Raw genomic sequence first — 17,699 nt, 5'->3', positions numbered from 1 at the left:
CATTGCGTAGTCTATTCAACTTAAGCTCTTTTTATGAAATAAAATGCCCCAACAACAGCCCCGACCACTCAGTAAAACCACCATTCATGTAACTAATTTATCTTCAGAGGAAAAGGTTGGTCTCAAACTTATGTTTGAAGCCATGCCTGGATTCCGTCGTATGGCTTTTCATTCAGACTATTTGTTCGTCTGCTTCTCGGATCTGACTTTTGCAACCCAAGCCATCAACACTATTCACACCAAGGTGGGTCTATAGTCATGTATTGTTACTAGATGTGTCGAATCTGGTGGGATGTTGGAGAATATAATCGAGTCGTTTTAGGGGCGAATGCTTGAAATATGATTTCTATGAATTTCCATCAACAATAGAATTTGTGGTAGATTGGCTTAGCAACTCCATTGTAAGCTTTGATTTCCTATTCCCCTTGTACAGTGTACATGCTGTCTTTGTAAAAACGGTGTTGATGGTGTATTGCATTCTGATGACAAGACAACTGCAGTAGTTGGGGTTGAATCTACAAAGGCAAAATATACTTTTTAATGCTGAATCTGCCTGAATATACGTCAAAGATGTCGTTGCTTGTGCACTCTTTTCAGCATCTCGTCATCTTTGTTGTATTAGCTATTTATCAAGTCTTTCTATGTTTGGAAGATAAAGGCATTACTTGCTGCTGTTCCGCCGCTATCGGGCGGTTGTTTTGCGCGTGGCTTCGAAATGTGGTTTGTTTGTTGGTCGACCAGCCTTGAAGTCGGAGAATCATACTGGTCACTTTATATTGTTATTTTTATAATATTCTGCCTTTTAATATTTGGCTGATGGGGTTGCTGCTACAAAATTTGCATAATGCATGCAGTGTATTGAATTATGACGCAATGACTGTTTTACCATTCACTTGCATGCTTTATTGGATTTACAAACCAGTTCTAAATTGATACATGTTTGATCTTGATTTCAATTTTTAGACACAAATGCAGGCATCTCATGCAAAAAGTGGTATACTGGGCCACTCCCAGCCATCCATTCCTGTTCCTCCTAGCTCGATTCTGTATGTTAGCTTATTTCCTTTTTTAACCGAGGACGAGCTTGCAGGAATATTTGGAACCTATGCGGGTTACGACAGGTACGTATTGATGCTTTATTTCTAGTGATTGAGGTCAAGGACTATCTATATTTTGATTTTGAAATACCATCATCATCAATCGAATTGTGTTGTTGAGAGTACTAGAAAGTATCTAATCTAATGCCGTCTACCATTCGACTACATTTTAGTTGTCGGTTTTTCCCCAACCACGCTCTTGTTCGATTCAAGAGCGTCCAAGATGCAACAAATGCGTTGGAAAGCTTAAACTCGCACACCAATTTGTTTGCCAATTTTTCTACAAAAGGCAATCGATGTGGAGCAGAGTCGGGCAACTTTAACAATTCAGTTGCACATTCAAAAAGCGAGACCAACTCTGCTCTCAACGAACTGTACATACCATCGGATCAAAATGCTTCATCTTTGCTCATACCCAAGTCTGATGCTCAATTACAAAGTACCGGATTGGCTGATCCTGTGTCGTCCATGACGGAATATGCTGTCTGTCAGAACGACTCAAACGGACATATCAATTCGGCATCGACTTCAATAAGAAGTTGTAGCATAGATAGTGGCACTACGTCATCTACGTTAAACCACACTGTCCAATCTTGCGGTAATCTCAAATCCAACACTCTATCTAAAGGGTTTGGTTCTGGAAATATAAACATTATATCACAGCGGTCTCCGAAATGCACTATTCATGTTACGCAGATTGACAAGGATATGGCGGGTCTTTACAAAATGTTTAAAGCGTTTACTGGATTTTCCATGATTGCATTTTATCCAGATTACTGCTTTGTATGTTTTAAAGATATTCAAACTGCATCACATGCTATTGAAGAAGTACTGTTCAAGACTCGCATGAAGGCCAGTTTTGCCCGTGCAGACTACACACTGCATGCCATCTCCAACTCTTCCATTGGAGCCGTCAATTCGATTGTACGTGTAGCAGACTTTCCCTCGACTTCAACAGACGACGATCTTTATGCATTTTTTTCATTTTTTGAAGGGTTTAAAGATGCCCAGTTTTATCAGGCATCTTGTTTAGTGTATTTTTTTGATACTTTAAGCGCTTCAGCAGCATTAAATACCATCAACATAACAACCAACTTTACTGCTATATTTTCCAAGAAACAAAACCCTAATCCACCGACTGCCAGTTTTTCAAATGTGCCAGATGACAACACAAGCAAGAAGCCATTTCGCACACGCGGCTCGCGAGGAAAGCGTAAGCCGAGCCGAGTGAATGGGAGTGCACTAGTGGTTGATACCGATATCACTTTTCAGTCTGACGCACAAGCCAACACTGCCCTTATAAAGACATCCTATGAATCTATCCCACATGTGCAACAGCCGCCTGAGCAGGTCCAGAAAAGCTTGGCTGCTCAAGTCGAAACTTCTCTTTCCAACACTACGCTTATTAAGCCACCTGCTTTACCGCGCTTACCATTTCTTGATCCCGCACCTTCCGCTACCAGTACAGAAACCTACCAGCTAGATTCTTTTGATTCTAACAATCAAGCCATTTGCGTAACTGGCTCACAATGTATATCAAATAGTAAAGAGATTTCATGCTTGTCATCTTCTGATTTTGGCATTCAGTTGCCTGAATCTGTTGCTGCCGACTGTGAAATTTTAGTCGATCGCGATGTGGAAAACACTACAACTACTGTTGATATCACTTCATCTGCGCTGACATCACCCCATCGTGCATCTCAATCTAGTCTGTTTGACCAGCAAAGCACGAGGGACGCACACTCGTCTTCTGTTTTTAATTCCAAGCCCTGCTCGCCTAGATTTTCCTCTACACCATTTCAAACAGCAGTTGCCACTACTTTGTCATCGGCTTCTGCTGCTCCAGCTGCCGAACCATCACGATACCCAATTTTTGATGGCCCCCTGTCATCTTCAATCTGGGTAGCTCGTGAAAAGCTAGCAAGCGATTCTTTTTATCAAACCTCGTTAGGTGCAGTTTCTGCGACCACTGCTGTATCCAACGGAAGCAGTAATGCAGACAATGCCTTTACTGCTACCTTGTCCACATCTGTATCATTTACGGCTTTATCTGCCATAAGTTTACCTACAATTCACTCTTGCGTGAATTCATTATTTCCCAGTCCATATCAAGGCCAAATGTTTGGCCAGTTGCTTCCCCATCCACCACCGTTGCAGCAGCCCAGCCCACAAACATTGTACGACACACAGTCTAAATCTATTGGTGATCAATTTGAACATTCTACTAATTCTTTAGCCATGCCCACTCAACCACTTTCGATCGAACAGCAAAATCTGTATAATCGACAATTATCTCATCCTTATCAAAGGAGATACCAGCACCAGTATACTCCGTATCAACACATGCATAGCCAACAAAAGCTTATTCAATCCAAGTTTTCTGTTCCGCATCCACTCGTAACCACTTTTGAAACTCAAATGAGCCACAATAAAAGCAATTTAGATTTGGCAATCTCGAGCGGATCGCCTGATCGATCCGATGCATCCTTGCAATCTTTTGCCGCATCGAGTACTATTGCAATATCCAACACAGAAACAGACCCATTTTTGGTAGCATTGTATCCACAAGGTTCACGCCTATTCATTCCTACACCATCAAGCTATACGATTGGAAATAACTCGACAGTTCCACATACAAGCCAAACTGTATTGGGGAGTATGACCAAGACTGTAGATATGCCCTGTGGGCATACACATCATTGCACTTGCATGGACGAGCCTTTGACACGGAGTACTCTATCAACGAATGAAGAGCGTGTTACACACTCGTTGGTATTGGAAGCTCTCCAACAGCAAGTCAACTCGGCACGAACTGTCTTAGAATCGATCCAAGCACAGATCACTGCTTTAACTAATCTATATCCATCAGCTCACGCAATCACACCCGAGTCACCTACTGACACAACTACGCGAAACATACCATGCGACGAGCCAGTATCTTTACTAGCCAAGACGTCGCATGGAGCAGGATCCATGTTGGCGGAGATTCAACAGTTACGAGCAGAGAATCTGACATTGAGAGATGAATTAAAATGCCGCAGAGTGGATGACGAGCAGATTGGGATGCTGCAAGGATTACTCTCAATGTGTGAATAATAAATAAGAGTTTTGATATAGATTAAGGATTAAAGCAATATCAAATACGATGGAATTGTCATGGTTTGAGCATCAAGTTTTTACCAGTTTGTCGCTATTTAACCCTCAACTCAACGACCATGGCACACAGACTTCCCACTGTTGTTATTGACAATGGCACTGGGTAAGACTTGTATGATAATATTTAGTGAATTGCTTTTCTATTGAATATTGAATGTGCAGTCATGACTGTCCAGTCGTAGTCCAGGGCTTGAATCTAGTCGGATGGAAATATCACACCAAGAATATTGCATAATATTATTCTATTAGACTTGAATTCTACAGTAAACTCTTGCAGACATTGTCTCTGTTTCGATGCTCAAGGATTCAGTCTATCTGAATGGACTTTAAAACAAGTCCATTCTTTATAAGTTACATTCAATGCTATCTTGTCCAATTCTTGATACTGATTCAATATGTTTACATGGTTGATCATGTTCTGGATCTTGAACTCTTATTAGATATACCAAGATGGGTTATTCAGGTAACAACGACCCTGCATTCATCATTCCAACAAGTATTGCAACTCGAGATGTAAACGTTGTGGGCGGTTCGTCTTCCAAAACTGGTGGTTCATCTTCATCTGCTTCAGGTGGTGCAGGCTCTGGTATGGGCGGTTCTGGCGGTGCTACAAACAATGTCTCATCCAAACGAGGCATTGAAGATCTTGATTATTACATTGGCGATGAAGCTGTTGCAAACTCAAAAACATATTCCTTGTCCTCGCCCATCCGTCATGGCCAAGTGGACAACTGGGACTTGATGGAAAAGTTTCATCAAGCTTGTTTATTCCAATACTTGCGCTGTGAGCCTGAAGATCATTGTTTTCTTTTAGTAAGTCATTGTTGGTTGTGTTGATTCGACTCGATCTAATGTGTTTTGAATGTAGACTGAGCCACCACTTAATGCTCCGGAAAACAGAGAATACACTGCCGAGATTTTCTTTGAGTCTTTTGGTGTAAAGGGAATTTATATTGCTGTTCAGGCCGTTCTTGCTCTTGCTGCATCGTGGACGAGCGGTAAAGGTGAACAGACTCTCACTGGTACCGTCATTGATAGTGGAGATGGTGTAACCCACGTCATTCCTGTTGCGGAAGGGTACGTGATTGGCTCTTCTATCAAGCATATTCCTATTGCTGGTCGTGATATCACCTATTTTGTTCAGCAACTGCTCCGAGAGCGTGAAAACTCGATCCCGCCAGAAGAATCATTGGAGGTCGCGAAACGAATCAAGGAAATGTATTCCTATGTCTGTCCAGACATTGTCAAGGAGTTTAGAAAGTATGAAACAGAAGGTGAAAAATGGATCAAGCGTGCTGATTTTATTCACAGTATAACCAAAAAGGTAAAATTGAACTCTACATTTTTAATGTCAATCCACTCACCATGCCATGTTTCAACTTTAGCCGTATTCGGTGGATGTTGGGTTTGAGCGATTCATGGCTCCAGAAATCTTTTTCAATCCAGAAATCGTTAGCTCCGACTTTTTGACACCCTTGCCTGAAGTGGTTGATCAAGTGATTCAATCCTGTCCGATTGATGTGCGTCGTGGTCTTTACAAAAATATTGTTCTTTCTGGTGGTTCTACCATGTACAAGGACTTTAGCAAGCGACTTCAGCGTGACATTAAGCGAATGGTGGATTTCCGCATCAAGGCTTCTGAAGTGTCTTCGCAGGTTAATATGCAAGCTGAATCCCAAATCAAGGCTAAGCAGATTGATGTCAATGTGATTTCGCATAAAAAGCAGCGATATGCCGTATGGTTTGGTGGCAGTCTTTTGGCTGATACTGTAAGTGGTATTTGCTTTATAAAATATATTGAGCAATTTTCTAACTCTTGATGTCAGCCCGAATTCTTTAGCTACTGTCACACCAAAGCTCAATACGAAGAGCACGGACCCAGTATTGCACGTTACAACAAAGTCTTTGGATCGATCTTGTAAAAAGCCTTTTGATTATTTTCCATTATTTCTGGCCACTGTCCATGCCCAAATTATCAGACTCGACAATGACGATATTCTGCTTTGAGTTTCAAACTATATTCAATCTTGCAATGCGATACTGTGATGAATAGATAACCATCCAATGCGGAGTGTCGATTCATTTTAGTTTGAATGTTTAGAGAATTGGAGAATATAAGAGCTTATCAAAAAAGCAATTAGATTTTGGGAATCACTTTAAGAGAGAAATCAATATGTGGAACACTTTGAGTAATGGCACCAAAGCTTAAAATATCGACATATTCTGAAAAGTAATCCTTGACATTATCTTGAGTCAACCCACCACTGCCTTCGATCAAAAACTGGCGTTTTTGGCCTGGACTGGCACTGTCACCAAACATCTGCTTTAGATTCTTTGCAGCAACGTGAATTCCATCTCCATTGAAATTATCCAACATGATGATGTCAGCACCAGCAAGAATAGCTTCGGTAGCCTCGGCCTCGGAACCACATTCCACTTCAATCTTCAAAGCAAATCCACCGACCGATCTGGCTTTTTTGACTGCATCCGTGATGGATCCAGTTGCCCAGATATGGTTGTCCTTGAGCATGATCATTGAAGAAAGGTCCATGCGATGAGTGTCCACCCCACCGACCAAGCTAGCGTATTTTTCAACAATACGAAACCCTAAACGGTATAAAGTAAAAAAAAAGATCAATACGTAGATCAGCACGATCATCATACCAAGATTACCTGGAGTAGTTTTCCTAGTAGCAGCAATGACACCATGCCAGTTGTTGTCATCCTTGATCTTTCTCAAATGACTAGCTCTACAAACGTATAATCATTGGGTCAACCACTGTTGACTGATCATCAGATCAATCGGATGTTGGCTTACTTGGTAGCAATACCACTAGCACGAGCAAGCATGTTAAGAGCAGGTCGTTCTCCTAAAAGCAAGTGTCGAGCCTTGCCATAAACTCGAGCGACTTCAACCTTGCCGTTGAGTGGTGGATCAATCAAAGTTCCTTCATCTACATGCCATTCGACTCTGTTTTCAATACATAAAATCAGTAGTTAGGTTTAACCCATCGTGGCAGTTTGAACGATACTGAATCAGTTGGAATAAGTCGAGTGTGCTTGACCTGCATCCCACTTGACTAAAGACTTGATTAAAAAATGGAACTCCAGCAAGAACTCCTTTAGCCTTGCAATAAAGAGCAGCAGTTTGGTCCGTCTCACCAACAACAAATCCGCCATAATCGAATGTAGGAGTGTCTTCATCAAGCCATGATGACACTTGAAGTTTCCAGTTGGTAGGCAGTAGATGACTATAGTCTGGCATGTTAAATCTCAATCACAGCTGTATTCACGCAAAACACAAAGTGTCGAATAAACTGTCAATTCATCAAATTTACTGAATACTTGATATGAACTTGCATTCTTGCTGTCGTATTCATGTAAAACAACACTTTTGTATTCATCTTGTAATGATTGCTCTGGAATAACACTCTTTGTTATTCAATATTTCTTTTATTGAAACTCTTGTATTCTAATGTCAGATACGTTCTAATTCAAGATAATAATCTCGGGAATGCAACTATACATGCCGGTCGCGCAATGTCCACTTCAAATGTTTGCTGAGAAAAGTAAAGTTGGAGATTGAAAATATGTCAAGGACGTGAAATGTATTGAAACAGGAATGTGAATATTCGTTCTGTATTCTTGTACAAGAATGAGCATGGAGACGAGTGAACTAAAAGAGTTTATAAAGCAATGTTGTCCAGTAAGATTGGTATTAGTCAAACATGACCGTTTATCATGTATTCTAGTTTAGTATTTCATTTTACGTGAATATAGTTGTAAATATACTATTGCTTTAATTATTCATTCAAGTCTGCTTTTATACTATTCGTATTTTGAATGCACACAAATTCAATTCAACAAGTGTCAATTCTATTCAGACTTTTGAAATATACAAGTCTTGAAATGGTAGTTTATAGGTTATCAATCCCTACAATCTACTTTTTTATTTTAGTTTGCAATGAATGACTTTATAAACTCACAATTTCCAAGTCATGTGGTAACACATTCAAAAGGTTTATTCAAGAAGGCTGGCAATAAAGGCCTTGTTGTGAACCTTTTTGTGCACCTTCTTGACTGCCTTGCCTTCCTTGTGCATAAGATCGTTGACAATATCACGACGACGCAAAGTCTGAGCATAGGGATTGAGACGGTTGAGAAGACCCATGTTCTTGAGGGGATTCTTCTTCTGGGCAAAAGGACATTTGGGACGAGATGTTCCAGCTGGGCGAACAACAGCCTGAATTTCGTCAGAGTTGATAAGACGAGGCAGATCAGGGTTGGAGACGATCGAAACAGGAAGAGTATAGTCCTTTTTAAGCTGAGATGGAGTGCTAGCAGTGCCATACAGAGCATCGAGCTTTTCAAAAGCAGCCTGAGTCCAAATGACAAAACGACCAACATGGCCACCAGGAGCAAGTTGAAGAATATTGAGAGCATTGACTGAGCAGGTTTCAACACCGGGAATATTGCTAAAGGCGCGAGCAATACCTTCATTGTTGTCGTAGATCACAAGAGGACCGCGACGCTGAGTATGACGACGATTACGGAGTTTACCGACACCAGCACGCAGTTTCTTGGAGTTGACGACCTTTTCAACATCGCTGTATGCCTTGAGTTGTTTAAGCAAGGCAATAGCGGCCTTGGTCTTGGTGAAAGCCTCCACAGCAGAAGAGACAACAAGAGGAACTTCATCAATCTGCTCAATCTTGTGACCACGAGCAAGAACAAGGGAAGGAAGAGCAGATGCAGCCAAAGCAGATGCAGTAGCAAAACGACGCTGGTTCTGGTTAACCTTGACATGCCACTTGCGCCATACCTTGGTAGGAGCAAACATGCGACCGCCACGGCACATGTTACCAAAAGCAGCCTGACCGGCACGATGAGTACCGCTGCCACTTACACGGGGAATACGGGCAACAGCACGACCAGTACCCCAAGAGATGGCCGAAGTCTGATGACCAGCTTTAACAGAAACTGCGTAAGCCTGACGCTTGTTCTTGGCAACATTGGTGTGAACAAAGTTGACAATATCATCACGAATGGGTGCCGTGAAGACAGCTGGAAGGGTGACGGTTCCAATAGTGGAGCCTTTCTCAGAGAATACGGTAACAACTGGACGAGCAGACTAGAGCAGTTTAACAAAAATATCGAGTGTTAGTCGAGTTCAATGCATCGTTCAACTGTATCAATCCATCAAAAAGCAGAGCAGCCATATGGATGCATCGATCAAAAAGCACATCAGTCATATGGATGCATGCTACTTGGAGCAGTCCTTGATCATACATTCTACTAACCATCTGTACTGTTATAAAAGGTTAGTGACGGGCAGACTGGCTTGCATGCAAAATTCTCACTAATTCTTTTTGTCACATGATTAAGACTTTGTATCACGTGTTAGTAGTCACTTTTGGTTTATTCTTACCATCGCATTCATAATACTGTCAAGTTTAGACTGGAATCTATTTGATGATCAATATACAAGATATTCATTTTGACATGAACAATTAAATAGTTTTCATGTATCACTTGAAAATAACGAAATATAGCCTTGATTCTCACCTCTTTTGCCAATGACTTTAAACACAATATTGTCCAGTCAATCTGGTGAAAATCATCGTTTCATCAGACTGGCAGTTTATTAAACACCCCTATTTAGTGTTTTACATGAATATAGCGGTGATTTTGATGATTGTACAATGTATGGCTGTACCAAAGATGAGGAAAAAGGTTCAAAATTATAATTTGTATGCACCAATGAACGTGCTGTGGAAAGCTAGAAATGTCCATTCATGTCAATTTCTAATAAAAAACTGTATATTTAACCATTGTTTATTCTGAAGCGAAAAAAGTCACTGCAGGATAAATACAAGTGTCCCACTTTACGTGAATACGACTGTAAATTTGTGGTTTGAAAACGCGTCTGGACATTTACACGATATCAAGTTTAAAAGAACGCAAAAAGAGTTGTGATGATAGTAAGTGCAATTACCAACGATGATGAATGTGCACCACTGTAACTTGTAGCTGCACTCACTACACCTGTACTGGTTGCTGTGGTTGATCTAGTTGGTGTAGGTGACACGTAACCACCTGGCGAAGTAGTCGACATGGCAGCTGGGGAAGTGGTTGGAGAAGTGTATCCACCTGCGGGAGATGTTGAAGCAACTGTAGTTGTTACAGGTGCAGCTGGAGAAGTGTATCCACCTGCAGGCGATGTTGAAGCAACCGTGGTTGCTGCAGATGTAGTTGGAGAAGTGTATCCAGCCGCAGGCGATGTTGAAGCAACCGTGGTTGCTGCAGATGTAGTTGGAGAAGTGTATCCAGCCGCAGGCGATGTTGAAGCAACCGTGGTTGCTGCAGATGTAGTTGGTGAGGTGTATCCAGCCGCAGGCGATGTTGAAGCAACCGTGGTTGCTGCAGATGTAGTTGGTGAGGTGTATCCAGCCGCAGGCGATGTTGAAGAAGATGAGGACTGAGCTGCAACCATCTGGAAAGGCAAAGCTAAAGCAACCACAGCGACAAACATTTGACGAGTTCCAAAAGATACCATTTTTGAAAGACTATAATTTAATATTGGACTGACAAAATTCAAGATTCTGCAGATTACAAAAAAGCACAATGATGCATTTAATAGTCAAGTTAGAAATATAATCACTCGAAAGGTTTCATGTAGTGTTTTTTGCATATTTCGCGTATCTGCAACTTGCAATATGAGCGCGATAGAGTACAAAGGTCAAGTATATCTTAAAATAGCCAACTAGATAAGGAAGGCTATAAAAAGATACACACAAGCAGGAGTTTACATATAATAGTCTACTTACCAAGAGATATCAAATAGCAGATGCAAGGTTATCACAGTAAGACGTGATAGAGTTGGGTACAGGTGAAAATCAAAACAAGTCTGAATAGTTGGTAGCAAAACGCTTTTTGAATCAGGTGTAATAGAGTGATTAAAGTTGTTTCGTGCTTTATCTATAAAAATTGGCCCACCTGAGCCAATGCGTTTGTTTTCCGATTTTTTGCTACAAACTGCAATGTTTGGTGGTTTTGCTACATATTTAACATGTTTGCTAATGTCTCCATATCAAATATCTGTTAGCTTAGAGTTGTCTTCAAAACAAACCGTAGATAAAGGCAGTGCATGAACCATGAATGGCTAGATAATAGCAATCTGGCAAACGTGTCTAATCAGTAATGGGAAACAGTCCATTAAAAATCCATCACTGCAAATCTCTTTTTCACAAAATGTTTGAAGCAAAAATGGATATGCTATTTTTACAGACTTGCTTCAGTTATTAAAATGTCTACTATTGATGTTAGATTTGAAAACACTAATAGTTTCAATGTTTTTTAAAAACTACCGTTCACTACAACGGACTGATGTAGTTTAATACACAGTTGAGCAGTCGTGCTAATGGATGTATTTCCACAAAGCACTTTTATTTACCACCGTATTGACGCAAAACGGGGCACTAAATAAGAGAGTCAAAGTATAATGAACAGACAGTTTCGCGAAATGATGAGTTTCATCAAATTTACTGAGCAATAACGCTCTTTAAAATTCTGGCAGAATATCAGATATACTCTGCTGCCATTTCAAATACGCTTCGTTATTCGTTGGCCGATCTGCTTTAATAAAGAAAAAGTCTGGATTTGTAGATTCAAGATTATCGGCAGACACTGCTGAAGGAATTTTTGATGTATATAGCTTGATTCCAAATGACACGCAGACTTGTTTGGATAAAAACGCGAAAATGTCTGGTCGAAACTGGCTTGAAGGACGAAAAAGGACTCTTGTTGGTCTATCGGATATGATTGTACCATCTTCAGCCTTACACTCTATTGTTGAAAACTGTAAACCATCAAGACCAGCAATCAAAACACCAAAACTAGATAGGACATTTGAAAGATATGGTTTATTTTGTTGGATCATACCAGCCAAAATAACGACTTCAAGTGATGTTCCTTTGGCTGTAGTTTTTTTACCTTTTGTGCTAATGATACTCTTCAAGCTCTTTTTTGAATAACGTGAAAAGCGAATCTATCACATATCCTTCAAAAAAAGAGTATTCGCCAGTTTCATTAATGGGATATATGGATCCAACAGTATCCATGAAAAAATCTTTTTGATTTTCATCCAGTTGGCAGTGTATTGGTCCATGATTGGTCTTCATCATTGATGATAAAATAAGCTTTAGCATAGTATGTGTGTGCGAATCTTCCCTGATGGTTCTGGCAATAGGTTCGATTGACATACGAGTGAATCGATCAATTACCGCATTGTAAGATTCCTCTACTATATCATTGATATTCGAAAAGGCATGTTGTTTTTTCAGTCGTATGCGTTGTGCCGTTGCCGAGTCATTGTCATTGATTCCAGCACTGAACAAGTCATATACAAAGTTTTCCAAAATTCTTGGTCGATAGTTGTCGGTAAGAACAGTCTTGAGAATATCCGGATGAATATCGACAAAAGCAGTCACATAGTCCAACGCCATTTCACAGTCCCAAGTTGTGAATTCATTGAGAATAAGAGGACCAACAGGGTTCGTTCCAAATGATCCAAAGTTGTCAATGTTGCGTAGTTTTGATGATGTTCCAGCAAAAATAACCTTTTTGGCAAATCTCTCACGTTTGATAACATACAGCAAGACTGAGAGTGTTCCTCTTTTTGAATCTTCATTCACATCTCCGTTTTGTTGGATGTGATTTCCCTCCATTGACGAGATAATCGTGCTTCCAAGATGTTCGACCAACACATGAGCTTGATCAAAACAAAAGAGGCAGCGCAAATCATTGTCAATATAGTTGAAATGTATGTCGTTCAATTTGTCCAAAGACAATAGTTTCAGTTTCAGAAAGCATGATTCAATAGCTCTTGAGTTGAACAATTGATGAATGAGAAACTGTGCTGGAGTTATGTTAGGATACCTTTGCTTGAGATATTTGAGAAACAGAACACGAGATAGTAGAAAGGCATAAGCAATAGTACGAAGTTGTGGCAGGTCTTGATTCGGTTTTTTCCATTTTGAAGTGATGCTTCTAAAACTTTCTTTCAATGAGAAGAGTGAGGCATCATCAGAGTCATCTAAAGCTGGGTAAGATCGAGCGTCAATAAAGACTGTGAATTGCTTTTTTGCCCTATTGATAATCTCATGGGTTTTTCCACAACCTGTAGGTCCTATTAAAAGACCAAGGAATTTGTTTCCATCCATGAATGAATTTACGCATTTTTGGATGTCCGTTTCAAAATTGACGTCTTGAAACTGCAAGTTTGGAAGGCGACCTATTTCCAAACGCCATTGATTACTGTAAAATATACGCAATTCTTTTGATTTGAATTTGACTTGACGGTCTGTCTCAACAACTTGTATGTTCTCGTTAATATCAGAAAACTCGCTAGTAAAAAAGCTTGACAAATGGCTCCAATCGTAATCATCATTTTTTGATTTAATGATAAGCGGGTTGAGCTCAGTGGTTCCATTTTCACCAAGAGCAGAAATGGGATCCCAAGAGTTGTAAGTCATTTCCACTCCATCCACTACAGAATAGATGGTGAGTAATTCGGTTGGTGTATTCTTCAAAAAAGACGTTGTCTTGTAGGCTGAAACCAGATCAAAAACAGTAAGGAGTGTTTTTTTTTCCACTTGTTTTTCAACAAAATAAGTGAATATTGATACTGGAGAGTTGTCCTTGTATTGAATATAAAACCTAGTCATTCTGGAGTTATTGAAAAGAAAGGAAAAGAAAAAAGATCAAACAAAACGTGATTTTGTCTCACATTCAAAACTCGATATCATGTGAGACAAATTCACATGCTTTGAATAGTGTTTAAGCATTTGTCATGTATTCACTTGTATTGTCCAGTCGAGTTTCAATCCAACTGGTCAGTACTATCATTTTTCAATATTCAATATTCAGATTGAGTTTGATTGTAATGCAACCATTGTCTTGACTTGACACAACCATATCAGACTTGTATGCATGACTGATTTGATTACATAGCCATTATATGATCATTCAAACACTGTTAGATTGTCTATACACACATGTTTAGATTCTATTTGGATTGTTGGTCAGTACAATTCGATTGTTACCGAGTTGAAAACCATCATTACTAATCATTCAGTGCTAATCAGTCAATTGTTGGGTTTGTAAATGTGTCGTCAAATATCCAAATCTGACAAGTGGATGTGGATTGTTCCTGTCAACCAATGAACTGAACTGACTGCAATATTCCAAGCAATATCATATCGACTCAATGAAGATCGCAGACATATGGTGGCATGTTGATGTTCATTATTATTGGCAAGTAGATCAAAGATACAAAGGAATGAATCGATAAGTAATTGCGTTGTTTATTAAAGAACGATGAAAGTGTCTTTATAAGATGAAAGAGCGGTGGACAATAACAGAATAGGTTATGTGGGTCATTGCTCAACCATCATTATTTTGAATCCCTGCTTACTATAATTCTTTCATCAGAAATGGCTGTAATATCACAGCTGGTGATCACAGTCCAGCTAAATACAAAGGTTCCATACATACAGTGCAAGTCAACAGATTTCATATCTCAACACTCCAGCAACCACACAACTGACAAGTGATTGCAAGTATGACTGATAGTTACAATCAACACTGGTTGTTATCATGTCATTGATGTATATGGAACAAACCATGTCAATGTATCAATCAACAATCCAATAACTGTTGGTGTAATACCAAACACAATATACACAATAAATGATATGGTTGTTAATCCATTCACAATACTCGACAAATATCAACACATCAGAAAGCTGAGAGTTTATTCAAAATCATCGACAGATCATTAATCTGAATCCGAGTCCGGTTCTTCGAATCTCAAACCACGCCTTTTCATAAAAATCTTCAATTCTTGTTTGATACCGTATACTCTTGTACTTAACTTTTTATACTCTTTTCTTAATTTCTCTTCAATGTTTGGATCGTACGTTGATCCAGATATTTCTTTGCCCATTGCTAACGCCGACCATTGTTCGAATTCAAGGTCTACATACCTACGATATTCTTGCCATTTGTTGTTTCGTATTATTTTAGACTCTACAAGCCTTTTCTTCATGCGATTAAAGGTTCTCTGATCCTGTTCGTTTAATACAATAACTTGATTTGTAACAGCATTGTCTGACTCGCTTTCACTCATTGGTTGTTGCTGGTGTTGACTGGAAGTGCTTGGACTGGACTGATCAATCGGCTGTTGCTGATCTTTGTTGAAGATATTTAAATCAGTTGCATCCATTAGGTGTTGCTGAGTTTGATCGAGAATACCTGAACTGGGTTGATCAGCTGGTTGTTGGTCTTTGTCAAAAGTGTTTGGACTGACTTGATCAATTGGGTCAGAAACTTGACTGGGAGTATTTAAACCAGCTATATCAAACAGTTCTTGCCAGTCTTCAAAAGTGTCTGAATTGATTTCATCTATTAGGCGTTGCCAGTCTTTGTCAGGAATGCCTAGACCGGGTTTATCAATTGATTGTTTCCGACTTTGTTTGGAAGCACTCGGACCGGCTTGATTCATCGATTGTCTCTGATCATATTTGGAAATGCTTGAACCGTGTTCATCAATTGGCCGTTTTCGACTTCGTTTGGGAGTGCTCGGACTGGGTTGATCCATTGGCTGTTGTTGGTCTTCATTGGATGTGTTTGAATTAATTATATCCATTATATCTTGCCAGTCTTGGTCGGGAATTTGTGGATTAAGATCATTGGTTGGACCAGACAATTGACTAGAAGTGCCTGATGCTTGTGGTGAGCCATTGTTATCAGTCGGTGTCAGTATTGCATTAGCGGTTGCTGCCGCAGTCAGTACAAGTAAAATATCAACCAATTTCATCAGATTGGTCAATGTGTTTAAACGATTAGTACAAAGTAGAGTGTCGAGACTGGTGTCGATTATAAGACTGAGCGTAATCGATTGTATTTGTATTTTTTGTATATTAAACCAACCCTAACCCTTTTAGGTTAACCAATTATACAGGGCTATTTGATTGCTTGTAGTGGGTCACTATCAAACTAGACAGCATGTTACTCCCTATCCATAATATCATATTGATTGATTTGATGATCATGTCAATTGAATTATGCTTTTACGACCCTTTGATCAGGTATTTTGAAAAGCACACCCTTCATGAGTGTTGTGTAACCGCAAACGCTTTGCTTCTACAACTGTATTCATGTCAAATGGATCACTCCAGTATTCATCATGCAGTGACTGTATTCTGAATTGCAATATACAATGATTACTACACATTGACTAAACTGTGTGTTTGATATACAACGACTATCATCATGACACACAATCAGACTATAATGTTGAATCTACACTTTGTGCACTCTTAGTAATCATACATTATACGATCATCAAGTTTGAACCCACATTCATGTATTGTGTTTGACTGTCGATATTGTCAATACAACTCTGTACACTCATTTGTTGTATTCTGAATCTCGAATACGATTGCAATCTAGTTCAACAACAATCATGACACATGTCAGTAATGCAACTGTTTATTTCACACCAACACTGTTATTTAGTGGTTCATTTATGTCAATATGGCTGCAAGTTGTTGTTATATCACGTATTCTGGGCATGGTTTTGATATTACGCATCCAGTTCCATCACATTGTTGCCGACCCATCATTGTAACGATGTATACATCAAACACTGGCATGTCCTCATAACCACAACCAGTAAAACGACACTCGAGTTGTTTACTGTAATCAGTATATGCAGCCCAGTTCGACTACACATACTAGATCCAGTCTGTTGATTGTTCCAGTTGACCTTGATTCACTTTTGATGTTTTGTCCGAGATTGACAATACAAATGTGTCGAGCTGAACCCAAACTACACGACTCGACTGTTTGTGTCAATTGGGTCGTGACTGAGCTGTGTGATCATGATGTGTATTCAATCCATACCATGTATTACCAATGCAATAGTATGTGATCATCGTGTATCAAACAACTACAATACACACTAGACTGATACAATACACGCATGACTTGAACATATCACACAATAAAACATGAACACACCACATTAAAAATACATACAGTATCAGTTTGTCACTAATGAATTGTATTCAGTCGAGTTTATTGTGAGTCGTTGTGTGACTCTTGACAATGTGGTACAGTGTTTTCAGGTACAACTGCTTGATCATTTAGCCAAAAGAAAGTACCCCTTTAGAAAAATGCCTAAAATATATACTTATGCTTCTTCCATGTCTCCCAAAATTGGTACGGACATCTAACAACTATTTTAACACCTGTAATTTCATGAAGCGTGGATCCCTCTGGATCTCAATTAGCAGAGAAGGGGTCAAAATCAAATGTAGCCCTTTTATTGGAACATCAAATTCTTTGTTCAAAGCAATAATCCATACGGGGATATGACCACCC

General features: G+C 39.6%; 7 protein-coding genes across 7 annotated transcripts; 2 read left to right on the top strand and 5 right to left on the bottom strand.

Annotated features, from left to right (window-relative positions):
• Nucleotides 1–43: 43 nt before the first annotated feature.
• On the top strand, nt 44–4,193 carry BATDEDRAFT_26434 (uncharacterized protein; the record flags this gene model as incomplete). The annotated part of the gene is made up of 4 exons (XM_006680603.1): nt 44–244; nt 571–720; nt 964–1,121; nt 1,271–4,193. 4 exons carry the CDS (start codon nt 44–46, stop codon nt 4,191–4,193), a joined length of 3,432 nt encoding a protein of 1,143 aa, XP_006680666.1.
• Nucleotides 4,194–4,312: 119 nt separating this feature from the next.
• Nucleotides 4,313–6,330, top strand: BATDEDRAFT_20268 (uncharacterized protein; the record flags this gene model as incomplete). The annotated part of the gene is made up of 5 exons (XM_006680584.1): nt 4,313–4,356; nt 4,694–5,066; nt 5,122–5,577; nt 5,639–6,022; nt 6,080–6,330. 5 exons carry the CDS (start codon nt 4,313–4,315, stop codon nt 6,173–6,175), a joined length of 1,353 nt encoding a protein of 450 aa, XP_006680647.1. The 3' UTR covers nt 6,176–6,330.
• Nucleotides 6,331–6,390: 60 nt separating this feature from the next.
• On the bottom strand, nt 6,391–7,518 carry BATDEDRAFT_13095 (nicotinate-nucleotide diphosphorylase (carboxylating); the record flags this gene model as incomplete). Its single annotated transcript, XM_006680567.1, has 4 exons — nt 6,391–6,860; nt 6,927–7,003; nt 7,072–7,224; nt 7,319–7,518. 4 exons carry the CDS (start codon nt 7,516–7,518, stop codon nt 6,391–6,393), a joined length of 900 nt encoding a protein of 299 aa, XP_006680630.1.
• Nucleotides 7,519–8,156: 638 nt separating this feature from the next.
• Nucleotides 8,157–9,578, bottom strand: BATDEDRAFT_17297 (uncharacterized protein). The gene is made up of 2 exons (XM_006680578.1): nt 9,554–9,578; nt 8,157–9,384 (listed from the first exon to the last, which is right to left on the bottom strand). The coding sequence occupies exons 1-2, from the start codon at nt 9,554–9,556 to the stop codon at nt 8,275–8,277; spliced, it is 1,113 nt and encodes a 370-aa protein (XP_006680641.1). The 5' UTR covers nt 9,557–9,578; the 3' UTR covers nt 8,157–8,274.
• Nucleotides 9,579–10,070: 492 nt separating this feature from the next.
• BATDEDRAFT_90352 (uncharacterized protein) lies at nt 10,071–11,181 on the bottom strand. The gene is made up of 2 exons (XM_006680769.1): nt 11,081–11,181; nt 10,071–10,855 (listed from the first exon to the last, which is right to left on the bottom strand). The coding sequence occupies exon 2, from the start codon at nt 10,807–10,809 to the stop codon at nt 10,204–10,206; it is 606 nt and encodes a 201-aa protein (XP_006680832.1). The 5' UTR covers nt 10,810–10,855; nt 11,081–11,181; the 3' UTR covers nt 10,071–10,203.
• Nucleotides 11,182–12,263: 1,082 nt separating this feature from the next.
• BATDEDRAFT_35614 (uncharacterized protein) lies at nt 12,264–13,442 on the bottom strand (the record flags this gene model as incomplete). The annotated part of the gene is made up of 2 exons (XM_006680708.1): nt 13,191–13,442; nt 12,264–13,023 (listed from the first exon to the last, which is right to left on the bottom strand). Coding segments are annotated over exons 1-2 (807 nt in total), but the record flags the coding sequence as incomplete, so codon positions are not given.
• Nucleotides 13,443–15,090: 1,648 nt separating this feature from the next.
• On the bottom strand, nt 15,091–16,131 carry BATDEDRAFT_90630 (uncharacterized protein; the record flags this gene model as incomplete). The annotated part of the gene is made up of 1 exon (XM_006680768.1): nt 15,091–16,131. One exon carries the CDS (start codon nt 16,129–16,131, stop codon nt 15,091–15,093), a length of 1,041 nt encoding a protein of 346 aa, XP_006680831.1.
• Between the last annotated feature and the right edge of the window lie 1,568 nt (nt 16,132–17,699).

This window comes from Batrachochytrium dendrobatidis, assembly GCF_000203795.2.
Source record: "Batrachochytrium dendrobatidis JAM81 unplaced genomic scaffold BATDEscaffold_10, whole genome shotgun sequence".
NCBI classification, from domain to species: Eukaryota; Fungi; Chytridiomycota; class Chytridiomycetes; order Rhizophydiales; genus Batrachochytrium; species Batrachochytrium dendrobatidis.
The sequence above is the reverse complement of the archived record's forward strand: the minus strand, read 5'-3'. Positions and strand labels throughout refer to the sequence as shown.

Excerpts from the sequence above, each read along its gene's own strand:
- BATDEDRAFT_90352 (XM_006680769.1), bottom strand. The coding sequence starts at position 10,809 with ATGGTATCTTTTGGAACTCGTCAAATGTTTGTCGCTGTGGTTGCTTTA.